The sequence below is a fragment of the Mesitornis unicolor genome, unplaced genomic scaffold, assembly GCF_000695765.1.
Source record: "Mesitornis unicolor isolate BGI_N332 unplaced genomic scaffold, ASM69576v1 scaffold14133, whole genome shotgun sequence".
Taxonomy (NCBI): Eukaryota; Metazoa; Chordata; class Aves; order Mesitornithiformes; family Mesitornithidae; genus Mesitornis; species Mesitornis unicolor.
In genome coordinates this window covers 23227-40106 of record NW_010172714.1, presented here as the reverse complement: position 1 = coordinate 40106, position 16880 = coordinate 23227, and the positions used below count along the sequence as shown (strand labels likewise).

General features: G+C 38.9%; 1 protein-coding gene across 1 annotated transcript in view; it reads right to left on the bottom strand.

The window, feature by feature from the left end:
• PCCA (propionyl CoA carboxylase, alpha polypeptide) overlaps positions 1 to 16880 on the bottom strand; it is a gene marked incomplete at its 5' end in the record, with an annotated part of 91097 nt that overhangs the window by 54012 nt on the left and 20205 nt on the right. The window contains 2 exons of the mRNA XM_010180487.1: positions 7930 to 8080; positions 15605 to 15699. Of these exons, the coding sequence (XP_010178789.1) occupies positions 7930 to 8080; positions 15605 to 15699 (246 nt within the window). The remainder of the gene's footprint in view (positions 1 to 7929; positions 8081 to 15604; positions 15700 to 16880) is intronic.

Below are 16880 nucleotides of genomic sequence, written 5' to 3'. Positions count from 1 at the left end.
GAGGGGGTCAGTATTTTTAGCATTATACTGAATACACTTCAGCATAAAGTACAAAAGGACATTAAGAAAGCACTAATGCAATATTCTGGTTCAACAAGCACCCTGCAATCTGGTTCTGGAGGTGCAAGAATCCACCTACATGGTGCACATACATGCAGAACCTGAAATTAAAGCTCTCATCTTTTATAAAAGAAGGAAGGATGGGGGTAGAAGAAATCAGACCACCCTTCCCTCTCCCTCCCTTCCCAAAATAAAGAAAATACAGGCATAATTCCCTACTTATGAAAGCTCTAGAATATCTGTCACAGCTTGTTGACTATGGTTACTGTCGTATCCATTTTAAAATCACTATTAAAACCTAGGCTTTAAACATTTTCCTCTTTTCAGCCTTCTACTTCAGGTGTCATTCTTGTCTTGCCCACCTGCCATATTTTCCCCTATGGATTTTATGTTATACCTCTTCTCCATCAACAGCCTTAGCATCCATAAGACAGCAAGCAAAGTCAAGGACTGAATTTTTAAATAAATTAATGCAAGAATGCTCACAAATGGAGGAAACTGATCAACTCTTCTAGCTTTGGGCCAAACTCAGATTTTTGTAGTTAGCTGATCCAAGATCTTGCCAATGAAGTCCCAGTCGATAAGGTAACAGCCAATGGTGGTATGGTAATACGATAGTGGGGAAATTCACACATTATCTCTGTCCTTAATACAAAGGGCAAAGCCAGACATGTCTGCAGCAAGCAATCTACAGATCATTGCTGTATCAAGGCAGCTGCATCTTATGCTCAACAGGAGAGGCAGAAAAATTGACCAGCAATAACTCTCAGCAGCCAAAAGTATCACCTTTACTACCGGTTCCTTTACTTACACAAAGTCTGGTCATAAACAACTTATAACAAGTCATTATTCCAACACACTTAAGTATGATACCTAACTCCTTTAAAAAGTCTTACTCTACACTTTCTGTGACCCACACGCACTCTTCTCTGAAAAAAGCCACTTACGTTTCTGCTTTCAAGTCCACAAAGCCCATAGCTGTTATGGCCAGCAACATGCGTACAGGGTAAAGGGGAAAGAGCTTCCCCTCCATACAAGATCTGCTCTTCTTCAGCCACCCCACAGCAATCAGCTTCCTTGTCAGCATTAAAAGTGGTTTTGTTTCCCTAACCTCCTTTAGCTTATACAGCAAGCAACACTGGTGGCACAGTCTATAAAAAATAACAAATAAGACTCAGTATATAGATGGTGAAGCAGGTACAAAAGAGCCAGGGGAACCTGCCAACATCGCAGTCCAGCTCGCATCTGTCCCCAGAAGAGTACAAAGAGGCTGGTAACTCTCACCCTGTTCTGTGACTGCCACTGGTCTTAAAGTTTCACCATACTGGGGTTCATCCAATGCTACAAAAACAGTCAAGCTATTTCCATGAACAGTTGGAGCTAAGAGTTCAATTAGCGATGACTGCTCCCCTTATATTCAGGGGAATGATTTCAGGACACATTTTTCTCAAGACCAATAAGGTACCCAGATCTAATAGCAAAGACTTCTGGATGCTCTCATAGATTGCTCCTCTTGCCCCTGTGTGCATAAGGCATCAAGTTACTCACACGCCAGTTGGAGCATTCAAGCAGATCACAGCAGCCAAGAAAATCTAAATTTCAGTAGATTTGAAAGTACAGCTTATGTCACCCCTACTACTGTAAGTCCCTAGCTGGTATCATATACTTCTTTGCATTCAGATAAATAATCTCAAAACTAACTTTCAACATACACCTCAGTTTGCAGGAAACATGATTCACCTGGAACCCCATGGGCTTTTCCGCAGCAGCCAAATCCAGTATCAACTGACCCAAACCCACGAGCTTACAGATGCTCCTCAGCCCCCTTTGTTCAGTAAAAGCCTGGTTTCTATTTCAGAGAACAGCAAGAGAGGTGCACACATGCTCTGCTCTTCAGGCACGCCAGCTTCCCGACTGCTACAAGCAGGAGCACTCTGGGGTCACATCTTCTTTCCACAAAAGAAAGCCATGTATATGAGGTTTGTGGACACATAGTAAAAAATAGCTTTTCAGAACAGACAATGTTTGGATTAATGTACAGAACAGATAGAAAACACACAGGAATACGTAACAGGCAATCTCCTATGCGGTCTTTTTCTATAGACAGAGTACATAATATGAGTTGCTGCTTATGTTCTGATTTATTAGTATGTGAATGAAGAACAGCACAACCAGAACTACAAAAATTTCCATAAACTAAGATGCTCAAAAAAACCTAATGCACAGGCATTCAGTACCAATTAATTTTTAATAGCCTATAATAACTTTGAGAAATATTTAATCTACTTCTTTATAAAAAGTTATCTTCCAATAATCACTGATTCAGTTCTGTCAGTTTTTCTTTGCGAGGATTTGTTTCTGTATTGCACTGGACAGATGTGGGTAAGAAACCACGTACATAGCCTATGAATACTGAATCTGTCTTTCCTGTGTTTTTAAACAAACGAGTTATCTAAATCACAATTTCAACAGAAGGTTCTGAATTAGCATTCTGCACTTAAAAAAAAAATAAATCTTGCCATTCAGTAGTTCAAGACATTTACTTTCCGCTACACACTCCTGTAAGAAAATAAAGAAACTTGCATCCACAAAACCCAAAAGCTTTCTTTCCCAAAGATACAATTCCTGCTTTCACTATATTTAGCAGCACTATTAAAGCGCTCTCAGAGTACTTTGGTCAAGGTGGCTCTGGTCACACTGCAGCCATTCTTGGGTTTTCTTTACAACAAATTCACCAAAGGAAAGCAACTAATGTACCCTTTGAAGAACGATCTTTTGTTTGTCTGCTTTTTAAAAATGGAGGGAAGCCTCCTTTTTCTCTACTTTTTTAATAGCATTCTATGATAGTTACGTGGTAATGTTGTCTCTAAGATATCACTCCATGCCCTGGCAGCACTGTTAATGGCATCTTTCAGATTCAATGACTTACACAAACAATGTCGTTCTCTTCTGTCAACAACAATTAGCAATGCTTTTCTGTAGCTCTTTTGGGAAGCCTGAAGAGCAGACAACCAGTAGCTACATAATGGAAGTTGCATTAGGAGGCAAGAATGTGGCAAAAATCTGGTTAACTGTTGTCGGCTGACCCTCTTGTGTGAAGAAGTGTTGTTTGGCAGCAAAATCACCTTTTCTTTCGGTTCTAAAAATGGCCATGAACAGCTGGTATAAACTGTGTGCAGAATGGATTCTGGTGGGCTTAGGGGCTTGGTAATGGGATAAGAGACCTTTCACCTTTAGGTCAGTAGTTCAAACTCAGCCCAGGTTAGCAGCAATTGAAAGTCTTTACCATCTGACACTGTTCGTTAGCCTATTTAAAATGACTGAAGCAAAGTGTCACAGTAAAACAAGATTCCAGTATTAAGAAATATGAAGAGCCTCAGCAAACAGCAGAAACAGTCGCTTGAGACTTCACTTTGAACTCCCGCCATTCAGACTTTGTCGGAATCGACTCCCCTAACTCCTGACAGCCCCTTTCACTGCTTCCTACCCCTGCCCACCTATCACAATCCATCCTCCAGGCAGCTACTTACATGCACCAAGACAACAAAACCACCTCTTGCTGTCTCCTGGGTCTGCTACAGATACTGCACCTCTCTGTGGTTTTAAGCAGCCAATCCAGACTCAACTCCTCACTCTGCTATTTATATTTTGCTGCTACTGTTTATGCGGTGCAGCTGCAATATTTGTCAGTGCTTCTCCTCCTCACTGAGCAAACGTGTAGCAGGTGCTGCCTAATAATGCGCAACAGAGTGCAGATACCACCAAGAGACTGCTGGAACCAGAAGTTTATAAGCTGTGATGCTCCAGGCAATCACCACCAGCATTTCTACATACTTTTACACATTTCCTAACCGTGATATTTACACTTTCATGAGTGGACAAACAGATAAAAAGAGAGGTAGAAAGAGACATGTTGTGTGTAAAAAAAACTTCTTCCTCTGCCTTCTGTACTAATTTTGTACAAAACCAAAGCTCTGGAATGTAACATTTTCCAGTGGTTAGTAAATTCTGATGGAAATGCTGAAAGTTATGAACAGAAGTCTTAACATTGTTTAATGTTTTAAGTGTGTATGGAAGTTTATTTACATTTGCCTTATGCCTCAGAATCAAGTTACTTTAGAAGAACTTGAAAACATTTACATAAAATACTCACTCTACAATTAACTGTAAAATAAAAGCAGAGATAAGTAATTTGCTTTCAGTAAATCTTACAAACGCATCAAAATTAACTTTTAATCCCTAAAAAGATATGACAAAAATATTCAAAACTGTCGCAGGAGGAGAAAACACTCTGCTACTCAAATTACTGTATTTCTCAACTCCGCTGTGCTGAATACAGTCTATACAAATCATCTTTTCAATCAGATTACCCGAAGCAAATTTGATCACATTTTGAGGAGGAGTGCTCACTTGTTATTTAAGTTGCACAACTCATGAGGGAAGCAGCAGATTGAGAACAGACCTGAGACAGAGACGTACAAACTGTATTCAAAGCTAAGTGCTCTCTTCACACTGCTCATCGCTTTTCTCAGTTCTCAAGCCACCAAGAGATGCTTCTCATTTCAAGGTACTTCTAGAATATGTGATATTTTCCCTTTGCTGATCGTTCACATGTAAGCCTAACCACATGGCACACCCACATATTAACAGATATTCTTTACTTACAGACTGTAGATTTTTCCTATAAAGTCAGAAAGGAACACTAATCGTTCAGTGAAAAGCAGAACAGACTATTCTGGTGAAAGCCAGTATTTCTGATGGTAGCATCCTAAGGATATTTTGACACAATTTGGAAGTTAGAAAGGCTATCAACCTAAGGGGTCAGAATTTTTTTATTTATTTCAAAGCTCTTGTTTAGCTATTTCGGACCATGACTGCCTTTGATTAGGCTGATGACAACTAGGTAAAACAAAGCACACCGCGGCGTGAGCAGCTCTAAAGAATCAGATATTCAACATCTGGTCTGCCTCAGCAATCCTAACAGTGGTAAGCTGCCTGAAAACCACTCCAAAAGTGCCCTAAATGACAAGTACAGAAGTTCTCTCGTAGCTGCAAGGGTTTTTTTTCTTTGTTTTCTTGTGAAAAGCCAGAATAACTAGTTTTGCTATGCAATTATCCAATCTCGTGTCTCCTACTTACAGGCTAGCCTCTGAAAGATGGCAGAGCAGCAAATACAACAAAAAGTACATTGCCAACAGCAAAGAATAAATCATTCTAGCTGAATCACTTGGAGGGAGTGAAACATCTGTAACAGATTTGTGTAGCATACAAGAGACACAATGGAGCTGATTCACCAACTTTTTTTCACTTTCCTACCTCATATTGTATTGCAGCAACACTTCAAATAAAAAAATTAAGTAAAACATAAACTTCCTGTAAGGTGTTACTTATACTTTTTTGCAGATCTATACAGCAGAAAAAGTATATTCCCAAAGAGTTTCCCAATGAGACAGTCAAATAATAACACAACTCTCAATTACTGCAAAATAATTTACAGAAAGCACTGGAAGATATCTGATGGATACTCCAAAGGGAGGGAGGGGAGAAATCAGCAGGCGGTGCGAAGTATTGAACGTAGTTTAGTTAGCTTTATCCAAGTATATTCTGAAGTCTGTAAAGTGAAAAGGCTACAGTGATCTGATTGGAGTCTGCTGAAACATTAAAACAGACATAGGAAATTGCATAATTTAGTAGACGCGTTCTGATGATGCTGACAGGTCTGCAATGCACGCTAACAAAGACCTTAGGAGCATTGTTTATGGATCAGATGCCCATCATTTCGGAAATTTCTTCCGGCTGTGAAGCATTCAGGGGGAAAAAAAAAGGTAAATAAGCCTGTTTGCCACTGTTCACAGTTGCGACGTGCAAAAGGAAAAGGCTGAAGCAGTACAGGAACATCTAGATACTCTCCTGGTTCTGAAGTTAAATCTGGACACGCTTCATTAGAGTTTCTATGTTTGGCTCTTAATAGAAAGGGAGCAAGAACGAGATGTTAGTCGCATAACTGTTTGCTGAACAGAAAGTAAAGCTTGAGACCTGGGAGAAGTGACAGATCAACTGTGTAAGCGTGGGGAAGAATCAGAGGAAATTACTACTCTCCTGCCTCAAGCTGAAATACTAATTAGAGACAGCACATAGGCAGGATAGAGGAATTGGAGAATAGCTACACAAATACTGTAATTTAAGATTAGTAAATTTCTTTAAGAGTTGGAAAGAATGAGTCTGCTGTTATAGGGAATTGTCAAACTGCTTAGGCTGTATTTCAAAAGGAGTCTTTAAAGTCCTTAGAGATGGAATTGTGAAAGTTTTCTTACTGCGTATGCAAAGATCTCTACAATTAAGCGAGTTTGAGGTTTGTGACTTTGAATGCTTACCACTACACATTGCGGGGGAAAGACACCATAACACAGCAATGCTAACATCTTAAACAAATCACAAAAAGAATCGACTCCAAGGATACTCCATTGCTAATTCCATTTAGAAATTAATGGACAATAACATACTACACCAAGGAAATGGTTTTGTACTTCTGATGGGTTATGCAAAAAACCCTAAATTAATTTTCTCCTATGCAAACAAGAACATGAAGAGTCACTAAAATGTTCTCCCAGAAACTTCAAGATTGGGAAAAGCGTAAAGAATATGACCGAAGGGACACAAATTCTTCATAATATCTTAATGAACTATACATTGCCAGTAACCACCACACTCTCTAGTAGAGGTAGAGCAGATTGCATCAAGCAAGCTCCTAGCAAAAGCATGTGAAGTAAAACTGTCATGACTAATTCCAAAAGCACTACTGCCCTGCAAGGCAAGGCAAATTTTACCTGCAGTCTTCTGCTGATAGAGGGGAAAACTGCAACACTCACATTCCTCCTTCCTAACTCAAATGTTCTCTCACCTAAATAATAATATCTAATGATACCTAAATCAAATTCAGCCAGCTGTTACACAAAGTCATACAAATATGTCAGAATTATGAGGATCTCTTTATGCTCAAGCACTGCCCACATGTACAAGCAGCAAGAGGATACAGCCCGAAGGAAATGCAGCTAAAACAGAGTAAGAGGCTAATAACTCTATTGCTCGATTCCACTTTTCAGTCTGACATTATCCACCTTTTTTCACTTTTAAAAATAAAGATGACAGAATTCACTTGTTTGCAAGCTGAACTTTCTTCCTGTCTTTGAGAATGATATCCAGGTTTTATGTGCCTGTTTTCTTAGATTATGACTAGAAATGCATTGTAACAGTCAAATAAGAGGTAAAGGGGGTTTTCCATTAAACAGTTTGTCCATTCATTTGCACCATACATTATAATATCCACTACTGACTACATCAGTTGGTACAAAAATCCTACACCATGTCAGCATGTTTTTTTACACAGTCGCATTCCAGTCACACTTTCAATCACATGCAGATTGTGAGAGCTTTTATTACTGATATGCACATATAGTGTTAACCACCCTCCTAGAGAAAGTCAACAAGCAAAGTATAAAAAAGAAAAAATAAAAAAGAAACTCCAGCGAGCAGTGGGGAAAAGCATCAGAGCACAGTGGCTGCCCACTTACTGTGAACTCACAGTGGCACTTAACAGTGACCTCTTGCAAGGTCTTTAGGTCAAGTGTAACCAAGAGCAAAAGCTCCAAACGCTTTCTCGAGTGCCGTGCAAGGGCTCACTGCCACAAAGCCTTGCACATGTGGGCTTATTTAAGTGAGCAGATCATTTAAGTTCAGTGTAAAGTGCTCACATGCATCAAGTTAGTTACATGTAAGTCTTCGCAGGAGCGGACCCCTAAGTATGGAAAGAGGTTATGTTCTGTTTTTTTAAATAACAATTTTCTGAATCTGTAGAACTGTTTTTCTTACCTGAAGTCTAGTATTCATTTCCAAGAAGTAGAAATTCTTACTGGAGTCCACAAGGAATTCTACTGTTCCAGCAGAGGAATATTTTACTGCTTTGGCAAGAGCTACTGCTTGTTCTCCCATTGCTCTTCGAGTTTCAGGGTCTAGAAAAGTGCTGCAATACAGCAACAATGCCTTTCTTTAGTTAAAAAAATAATAATTAAACCATTTAATCTTCTGCTTGAAGTGCCACCAAAAGACGACATATTTAAGCTATGAAAACATGCCAAGACTGTCAAATGTATACCTTCACATTTATATTGCTCCTAAATAGATATACTGCATGCTTCGCAATTACTGCTAACGTAGAGGAAATTCAGGATAAATGACAGTGTTCTCTAAAATATAAAACAACAGAACACAACTTTTTTAGAACACTGAGATCTATAATAATGCAAGTTAAATGAAAATACATACTAACCCATGATATTACAGAAGGCATATCTATTTCCACAGAAATCTGTAGCTAAAAAAATCCATCCAATGGAAATAGGAATGCCAAGGCAGGAGGTCTAAGGGGAATTTGTTTTCTGACCCTGAATTAGAACAGCATGGCCATTTCATTGATATTTTTATGGAATACAGAAGCTCTGAAAATTAATGAAGTATTTATTTGGGCTTCTTATGTGCATAATACTGCAATGAAGAAACTTTGGGCATTCATAGTATTAAACTAAAATACTGTCAAACAATATCATGACGTAATACATAGCCTGTATTTCCACTCTGAGCTTTACTTATAAGTTGAAGACAAGTTATCTGTGTTTGTTAATTCTAATTCATTCCTTTCCACAAATCCTGAACACTCCAAGAGCATCCAAAGCTCAGCTACCACCTTGGGAGCTACTGTTAGCACTGACCAAATGCCGAGCCTTCTCATTCTTGGAGAGCAACATGCCATTTCCACTGGTCCAGTGAATCGAAAGCCTCACAAGGTACATACTCTGCTTGCTACTCTACTCTGTACTGCAAATTCAGATTTAGATTAACCTATGCAGATTATTCATTTAAAGCTAGAGAAATTTCTGTGGCTTCCCATCAAAGCCGCAAAACCAGTTGCTCCTCACCCCAATACACTGACCTTCAAGGAAAGGGAAAATGTAGTTGTTCAACCTATGTAATCTTATAAATATTCTTATTATATTTCTGTGGTGCCTTACATTAGGCACATAACTTGGCTATCATCTTAAAAGTACTTTTTTAAGGAAATAGGAAGCCATTTCTACCTTACTTCTAAATTACTGTTTAAAATTAAAATATCAAATAGTATGGATTTCCTGAGATGTCCTCAACAGTGGGTCCTAATTCTGCAAAGGACCAATCAGGAACCTCCACATATCTGGAGTGGCCCCAAAGCCAGTGAACCTCTCACAGAAGCACTAGATACTTCTGCCACAGCAAACCATATTTGACATGATACAAGGTGAGAAAATATTTAGGCAAACTGGGAGACAATGAAACCATCTTCTTCACAGGAAAAGGTGCCACTTAGCACCTCGATCCTTCCAATGCCCACGCAAGCAGATTCTGATGGATGGTAGGCTAGGTATTTTCAGAACTTAGGAAAAAAAAATAAATTCTTTCTTGGCAAACAAGGGGATCAACAGGAAAAGAAAATCAAGTTTGATCCTAAGAAAGCTATCAGATCCTACACTAGATCAAAGGGAAAAAACCAGAAGATGTGCAAAACTGTCATACCTATCAAAAATGGCACCAATAATGTAAGAGTTTCATAATATTTCTTATGTTGGCACAATAAGAGGATAATACATTACACAAAATCAACAATCTATAATTCAGTCTGGGGTTTCTGCGGAGCTTTGATCATGAAAGGTCAACGAGTGGCTTAGAGAGAATGGGATCTTTTCAATATCGGCTTCGTACTCTATTTCCAGAACAACCATTATTACTCCTCATATGGATGAAAGCGTTATTCCCCCTTATTACAGTGATGTCTTCCCTATGTTTCTTAAATGTAGGTCTGAGATCTCTGTTCACCTCCTGCTGCAGCGAAAGAATGGAACAGAGGTGTCACACTGCTAAACTTGATCTCTGCCACGTGGCTAAGCTTTATGCTCCAAAATGACTGGATAATCCCTACAATCAGCTAGGTTAATCAGTCATTTTCCTATTCCCCTCTCTGCTATACCTTTCATATACATTGTTTCTCCCTTCTTTAACAATGCACCTTTTACAAGTGAAATAACTCCTCTCCAACCTCATCAGGCATCACTTGAAAACACAACATTTTAAATCTGACTTAAAATCTTTTTCTTACACATATACCTGTTATTCTTTTGACCAAGTAGCTCCTATGGCAGCATGAAGGCTGCAAAATAGAAAAAGGATTTGCAAGATAAAAGCATCAAAAAGAAAAAAAATAAGATCAGACCTGACATTTCACTTGTAAGACCTTCAAGCTATTGTGAAGTTGATCAAAGGCAATATATTTGGTTTGTTCCATTGTTTCTACATCTAGAGAGATGACCACATGAGCAAGTTGTTACCCTTCTAGTTCATCAGACAATGTTTCCCAAAATATCTCCATCGTGTTCTCTCACAGATAAGGTTGAGATTTTGAAAAGTACAGACAGTTACATCATCAGTGGAAATTTACTGCTCAGCTTAGACCCCCTCCCCCCCACCAAAAAAAAAAATCATCAATAACATTTACTCTCCTTCTGAAGATACCACTACACTGGGAGAGAATAGTACCTTCATTTTCCCAGTGTCCAGGTCAGCTTACTTGCTCTCAGGAAACAGTCAGGCATAAAGTCTGTTTAAAAAAGCAATTACTTACCTACAAAAACCATTCTCCTTTGAGATATCTGTTATGACCTAATGCACCACAGGCATAAATATGCTAAAGTATTTGAGAACACGGTTTTGCCCCCACATCTAATCCGTGCCCACCTATGAATCCTGTACACAGTCACAAGCAGAACCTGCTCACTGTTTCTCTTAACCTCAAATCCTTCAAGGATTTCTAGACAGAGCTATAGGAAATGTGGAGTCTGATACACATACATACAGCACAGCTCTAAGGAGAGCTTGTATGTAGAGTCTAGTTCAATAACATACCTTTCTGCTAAGATCTTGCCTATACACTTTCGTTCAAATTGTCGGTGGCTTCAAGTAGCACCTTGGCAGTTAATTTGGAATATGATCCTGAAGTACTTGGCATCATACTGAGATCTTTCAGAGAGAGCTTAGAGCAAGTGAAAGAAGCTGCTGTCTGTGCACCTTCCAAGAACAGACACATTCCTGAGAGAAGCTAACAATGGAGCATGCAAAAAGTCACCAAAACAGGTTAACTGTTTCATTGGCATTCTAATGCAGTCACTTACTGGTAAAATTGCCTCCCTTTTAAATATCCTACCTCTCACATCTTTCTGTCACAGGGAGAAATCAAAAGAAACATTTTTGTTCTTTGAACTGCAACTGAAAGAACATCTTTCAATTTAAAAAGACACAGCAAAACTAACATTTAGGATAGGTAAGGCAACCTCAACTCTAAATGTATGCAGCGAGGAAGAAAAAAAAAATATTTCCTGCCTGAGACAAAACTCAAATTTTGGGAAACTGTTGAGAGACAGTGCTAAGAATCACCTTATTCTCAAAGTCTCGGATGCTAAGGTTTAACCCAAAGGACATGGGAACACCAGAGAAAAGTAGAAACATTAAAGGAGAATAAGCAGGCACCTAGCAAGTGCTAAGGACTTGCTCACTGTGGATGCTAACATGGATCTCACACGCTAGTACAGAATACAACAGCAGGGTACTGTGCTGTCATTACTTGTACAGGAAAAGCCTGAAAATGCAGAGAGAAGGTTTCACACCCAGTGTCCTCAAGCTCAGCATTTTGAGATGTAATAGTTGGAGACCACATCTCGAATACTGTGTTCAGTTTTAGGCCCCTCACTACAAGACAGACATTGAGTTGCTGAAGTGTGTCCAGAGAAGGGCAACAAAGCTGGTGAAGGGTCTGGAGCACAAGTCCTACAAGGAGCAGCTGAGGGAACCGGGGCTGTTATAGCCTGGAGAAAAGGAGGCCGAGGGGACACCTTATGGTGTCTTTATGTAAAGAGGTTGTAGTGAGGTGGTAGTAAGTCCCAAGTAACAAGCAATAGGAAAAGAAGAAATGGCCTCAAGCTGTTCCAGGGGAGGTTTAGATTGGATATTTGGAAAAAATCCTTCACCTAAAGCATTGTCAAGCATTGGAATAGGCTGCCCAAGGAAGTCACACAGAATCACAGAATCGCTCGGTTGGAAAAGACCTCTGAGATCATCATGTCCAACCGCTCCTGTCTACCCACTAAACCATATCCTTAAGTACCTCATCTACCCGCTTTTTAAATACATCCAGGGATGGTGACTTCACCACCTCCCTGGGCAGCCTGTTCCAGCTTCTGACAACCCTCTCAGTAAAGAACTTCCTCCTTATCTCTAACCTGAACCTCCCTTGGCACAGCTTGGTGCCATTTCCCCTTGTTCTATCCCCCATCACCTGGGAGAAAAGACCAGCACCCACCTCTCTACAACCTCCCTTTAGGTAGTTGTAGGTGGTGATGAGGTCTCCCCTCAGCCTTCTCTTCTCCAGGCTAAACAACCCTAGTTCCCTCAGCCGCTCCTCATAAGGCTTGTTCTCCAGACCCCTCACCATCCTTGTGGCTCTTCTCTGAACACGTCAACAAGTCGTTGAGTCACCATCCCTGAAGGTATTTAAAAGATGAGTAGAACTGGTGCTTAGGGACATGGTTTAGAGGTGGACTTGGCAGTGTCAACATTTATAGTTGTACTCAATGACCTATAGGGTCTTTTCCAACCTAAATGATTCTATGACTCTAAAAGGCGTTCCACAGAGGATCAAATGTTTAATCTTTGAGTGCTACAGCACAGTGCAGGATAATGGACACCTGCTCTCACAAAAGCAAAGTTTAAGATCATTCCTTTGAGCTCCAGTTATTGAATAAGAAGTCAGCTAAGACTCATCTATATATGCTTTCCATTGATTTACTTTAGATTGATCCTAAAGGATCAATGGATTTTCTGATAAGCTTATGGGCCTTGTTTTCCACATGAGGAAGAATGCCTTATTAATCACTAACAGAAAATACAGCCAGACCCTCACATGTTTTCTTGCCAAAGTGCACTGTCTCATAGCAACTGTCTCTGAAAATGAATAGAGAAGAGTTTGGGCAGAGGAGGAACAAACACTGAACTAAGGAACAACAACAGACTATTAAATGTTACTCATCTGTTTAAATTTCAGCATCTGTGGTGAAATGAGAAGCCAGAAGCATCTTCCCAAGAGGTGTGAAGCTAGAAGCAAATTGCTGTGTCACTGGAAGTTTTGCATACCACTAACTTTGGCCAGCACTAATTAAAAAACTGGCGATCATCAGATACATCTTATTGTCTGTGCTTCCTAGAAGATAGTAGGACAACTATGTTAAAAGGGTATAAGCAAAGTTTCTTGGTCTCCTGTTTGAAACTGGGGGATTGACCACCATCAACACTGGGGCTCCCTTGAATATCACAGCCTCATCAGGGTGTGACGTAGAAGAGCTTTCTCTACTCAAAAGAGGGTGTTTTTTGCTGTTATTGTTGGTTTTTGTTTGTTTTTTGTTTTGTTTGTTTGTTTTTACAAGAAGCTGAACTTCCTTAGAAAAACTGGAGATTCAAACACAAAATAATCCCATAAGGATAAATTCAAAAGCTGCAGACTTAGATTTAAGAAAATCATAGAGATTATTCTCAAAGCCAAAAAGCTCAGTACAGTCTGTCTTTTAAACTAGATACCTAGCAAAACACCATCATAGGAAAAAAGTAAGTCAAAAGAGAATTGAGAAGAGGCCAGAGTCAAAAAGCCCTGAATTGTACAAAAGACAAATAACCATTTTAGCCCATGGCATCCATACTGCCTAAGTTTCATTAAAAAAAAAAAGCTTAAACCTATTTCAGAGCCCTTAACAGCAGCTACCATTTAAAATAGGAAAAAAAAGGACTACTGAGGACTTTGTATTTCCTCCACCCAGCCATAGAAGTAAAGGTGTTTCCAGGAGTCATTAATCAATGAGACTGAAACGGCATTCACAGGAAGGGCTAACTTCAGGCCTCTACGGTGTCTCACAGAAGTTAGTGCCTCTCTTATCTGCAAGAATCTTGTAACCCTTTGTAAATAAATGGATTCTGCAGCCAACTGCAAGTGGCTGTAAGGCAGATAAGGCTCCCAAAGCTGTCAGTAAAAGCCTGGTAGAGTCTAAAACATTCAACAAGAAGGAATAGTTTTCATGCCAAATTTTGGAAGGTATTGACTTGCCCACATTCTTTTGTAGAGTTAAGAAGGGGATAAGAAAACTTACTGGCAACTCCAACAGAGAAGCCCAAGAGAGTTAAAAGGCAGGTTACTCCTGACAAAAGAAAACACTCCAATCACAGTTGGCTGATGAGAGAGACATGACTCCCTTTTATTTACCACAGGAATGGAGAATGAGCAGGTGACAGTGGCAGGCAGCACCTTACATGTACTCCTGAGGCAAAAAAACTCTCAAGTGCCTAGATATATGCATGTGCATGCACATATTATATCAGGACCTGAAGACATCACATTTTACAAACAAGACCTTTAGGCATAAGGCTTCAAAGAAACCCACGAGCACTACCAAGAAGCAACACGAGCTATATAAGTATTTATTAGTGGGTTTGTATTCTTATATTTAAACTATTTTTTTTAATTTAAAATCTAGGTCATAACACAGTGCTAGTTCCACAGTTATGATACAACATTAACATACATGCTGCCTCTAAATAAACATCATTTGAATTATGTGCTTTTCCTCACATCCTAAATTGTTGCATCACATAGTTCTGTGCTATAAAATAATAGCAAGCCCATCCCAGCTGGCAAACACGTTATTTTGGGAATTCCCACGGGTAGTGATATACCTGTGTCTGTTTTTCTGAAATCAGAACTTCCTTCTCTCTTTTTTCTACACATATTCTCTGATGAATACCATGCAACAGAAAACCACAGCAAGACCATACCCTGCACAGCAGCAGTGTATTTCAGCTTCATTTGAAATCGGTGAGACTAAGATAATTTAGTACTTGGGAGTTACTGGACACTTACACTTATAGTTCACTACCACAAATGGTACTAAAAGTAATGCAGAGCATTTAGTACTTCATGTTCCATTTCAAATAGAAATAAATTGTATTATCTGGCCCTCTCAGTTACTTAACATATTCAAGTATCTGTATTTGTGGTTAAATGAATACTTATTCCATATTTTATTTTACTCCCAAATTCAAAAGTTGAATAGCAAACAAAGTGAAATAGACTATATATATATAAAGAAAGCCACCTCATATACACATATCTGATTGGCAAGATCCATATCAATTTTATACAAGGTCATAAAAAAATTAACACAACACCTGCTTTCTTGTTACAGAAAGACATCATGAAGCAAGATCAAAATACCCTCAAGTGCATCAAAATTGCATTACAGTCAAATGACTACCTTAAACATTTATTGTCTTCATAGTTCTTAACAGAATAACATTTGCTTGCATTTGCACAATAAACAAAATCAGCACCTTTCCAAAAGCAGCATCAAGAGTCTAGTATACATACCTTGGTGCTTCCTCCACAACTTTTTGGTTTCTCCTTTGAATGGAGCACTCTCTTTCATTCAACCACAAGGCATTACCATGTTTATCTGCCAAAACCTGAAATCATAACACACTGCTATTAACAAACAGATGTATGCAAACGACCTTTTGGAATTATACTATTGTGTAGCATTCAATTTCATTTTATTTTTTTTTTTTTGCAATCTAGAAATACAGGTTGGGAAAAAATGCTAGCATAGAAAATTAATTGTATATGAAATAACAAATGAATAGTCCTTCAATTCTTAACAGGATTATTTTAAAGCCCCTATATAGAGACTATATGTCACAAAAAAACCACTTACTTCAAAATCTGTGAGAAACTCCCAAAAGTTCAGAAATCAAACTGAAATAAGATTAAAACTACATTTTTAATCATTAAAAATTGTGCTGCATAATGAAATTACTCAAGCATATTGTTAGCAGTATCTTGTGTCAGCAAAGGAGAGAAAAATCTCAAAAGCTGCTGCTAAATTTTGCTCCCAAATTACATACAAAATTTTCAGAAACAATGGCTAACAGAGATTTCTTAATAGGCAAGAGTCAGCACTGTCTTTAACAAAGAAGGAAAAAAAATCTTTCATTAAGGAGAATAAAATTTGCTATTTCCTCAGTACTTTCAAAGGAAACTAAAGCAGTAGCTTCAAAGGATTTCTTAACAATCAGGTGTCAACTACAATTCTTGGCTGCAGCTTCAGTTCATGAGAGAGTTAAACATAAGTCATGTATCTAGATCCAACTACCTAAATCACCTTAGAAAAACCACAAGTTCACCACGTAACAGAACTCTCAACTGATTCTGCAACTGCAAACTGGAAGTACAAAAAGGAACTCTTTATGAAATGGACTGTATGGTGCAGCTATTTCCAATAGCAGGATACTGGATTTAAGGATTCAAGTAGACTTCTTCCAATCTTATGCTGTTATACTCCACACTTATTCCTGGAACAATTTTATTCATTGCAGATCACACCTGCTCCCTTTCTTCCTTATAAAATTTTCCCTCTAATCCATTTTTTTTTCCATCTATCTTCCTGCTCTAGTCGGCGGGAACCTGTGCCAATATTCATGCTTCATTCTTTAACGGTGTACTTCTTCACTGAAAACCCACAAGATTAAAAAATGATACAATCTTCCTCAAACTGCGTGAACTCAACCATATCTACTCACATATGTGACAACGAACCTGTATTATTTATTATTCCTCTTAGCACCACAGGGCGAGTACGGCAGTACGC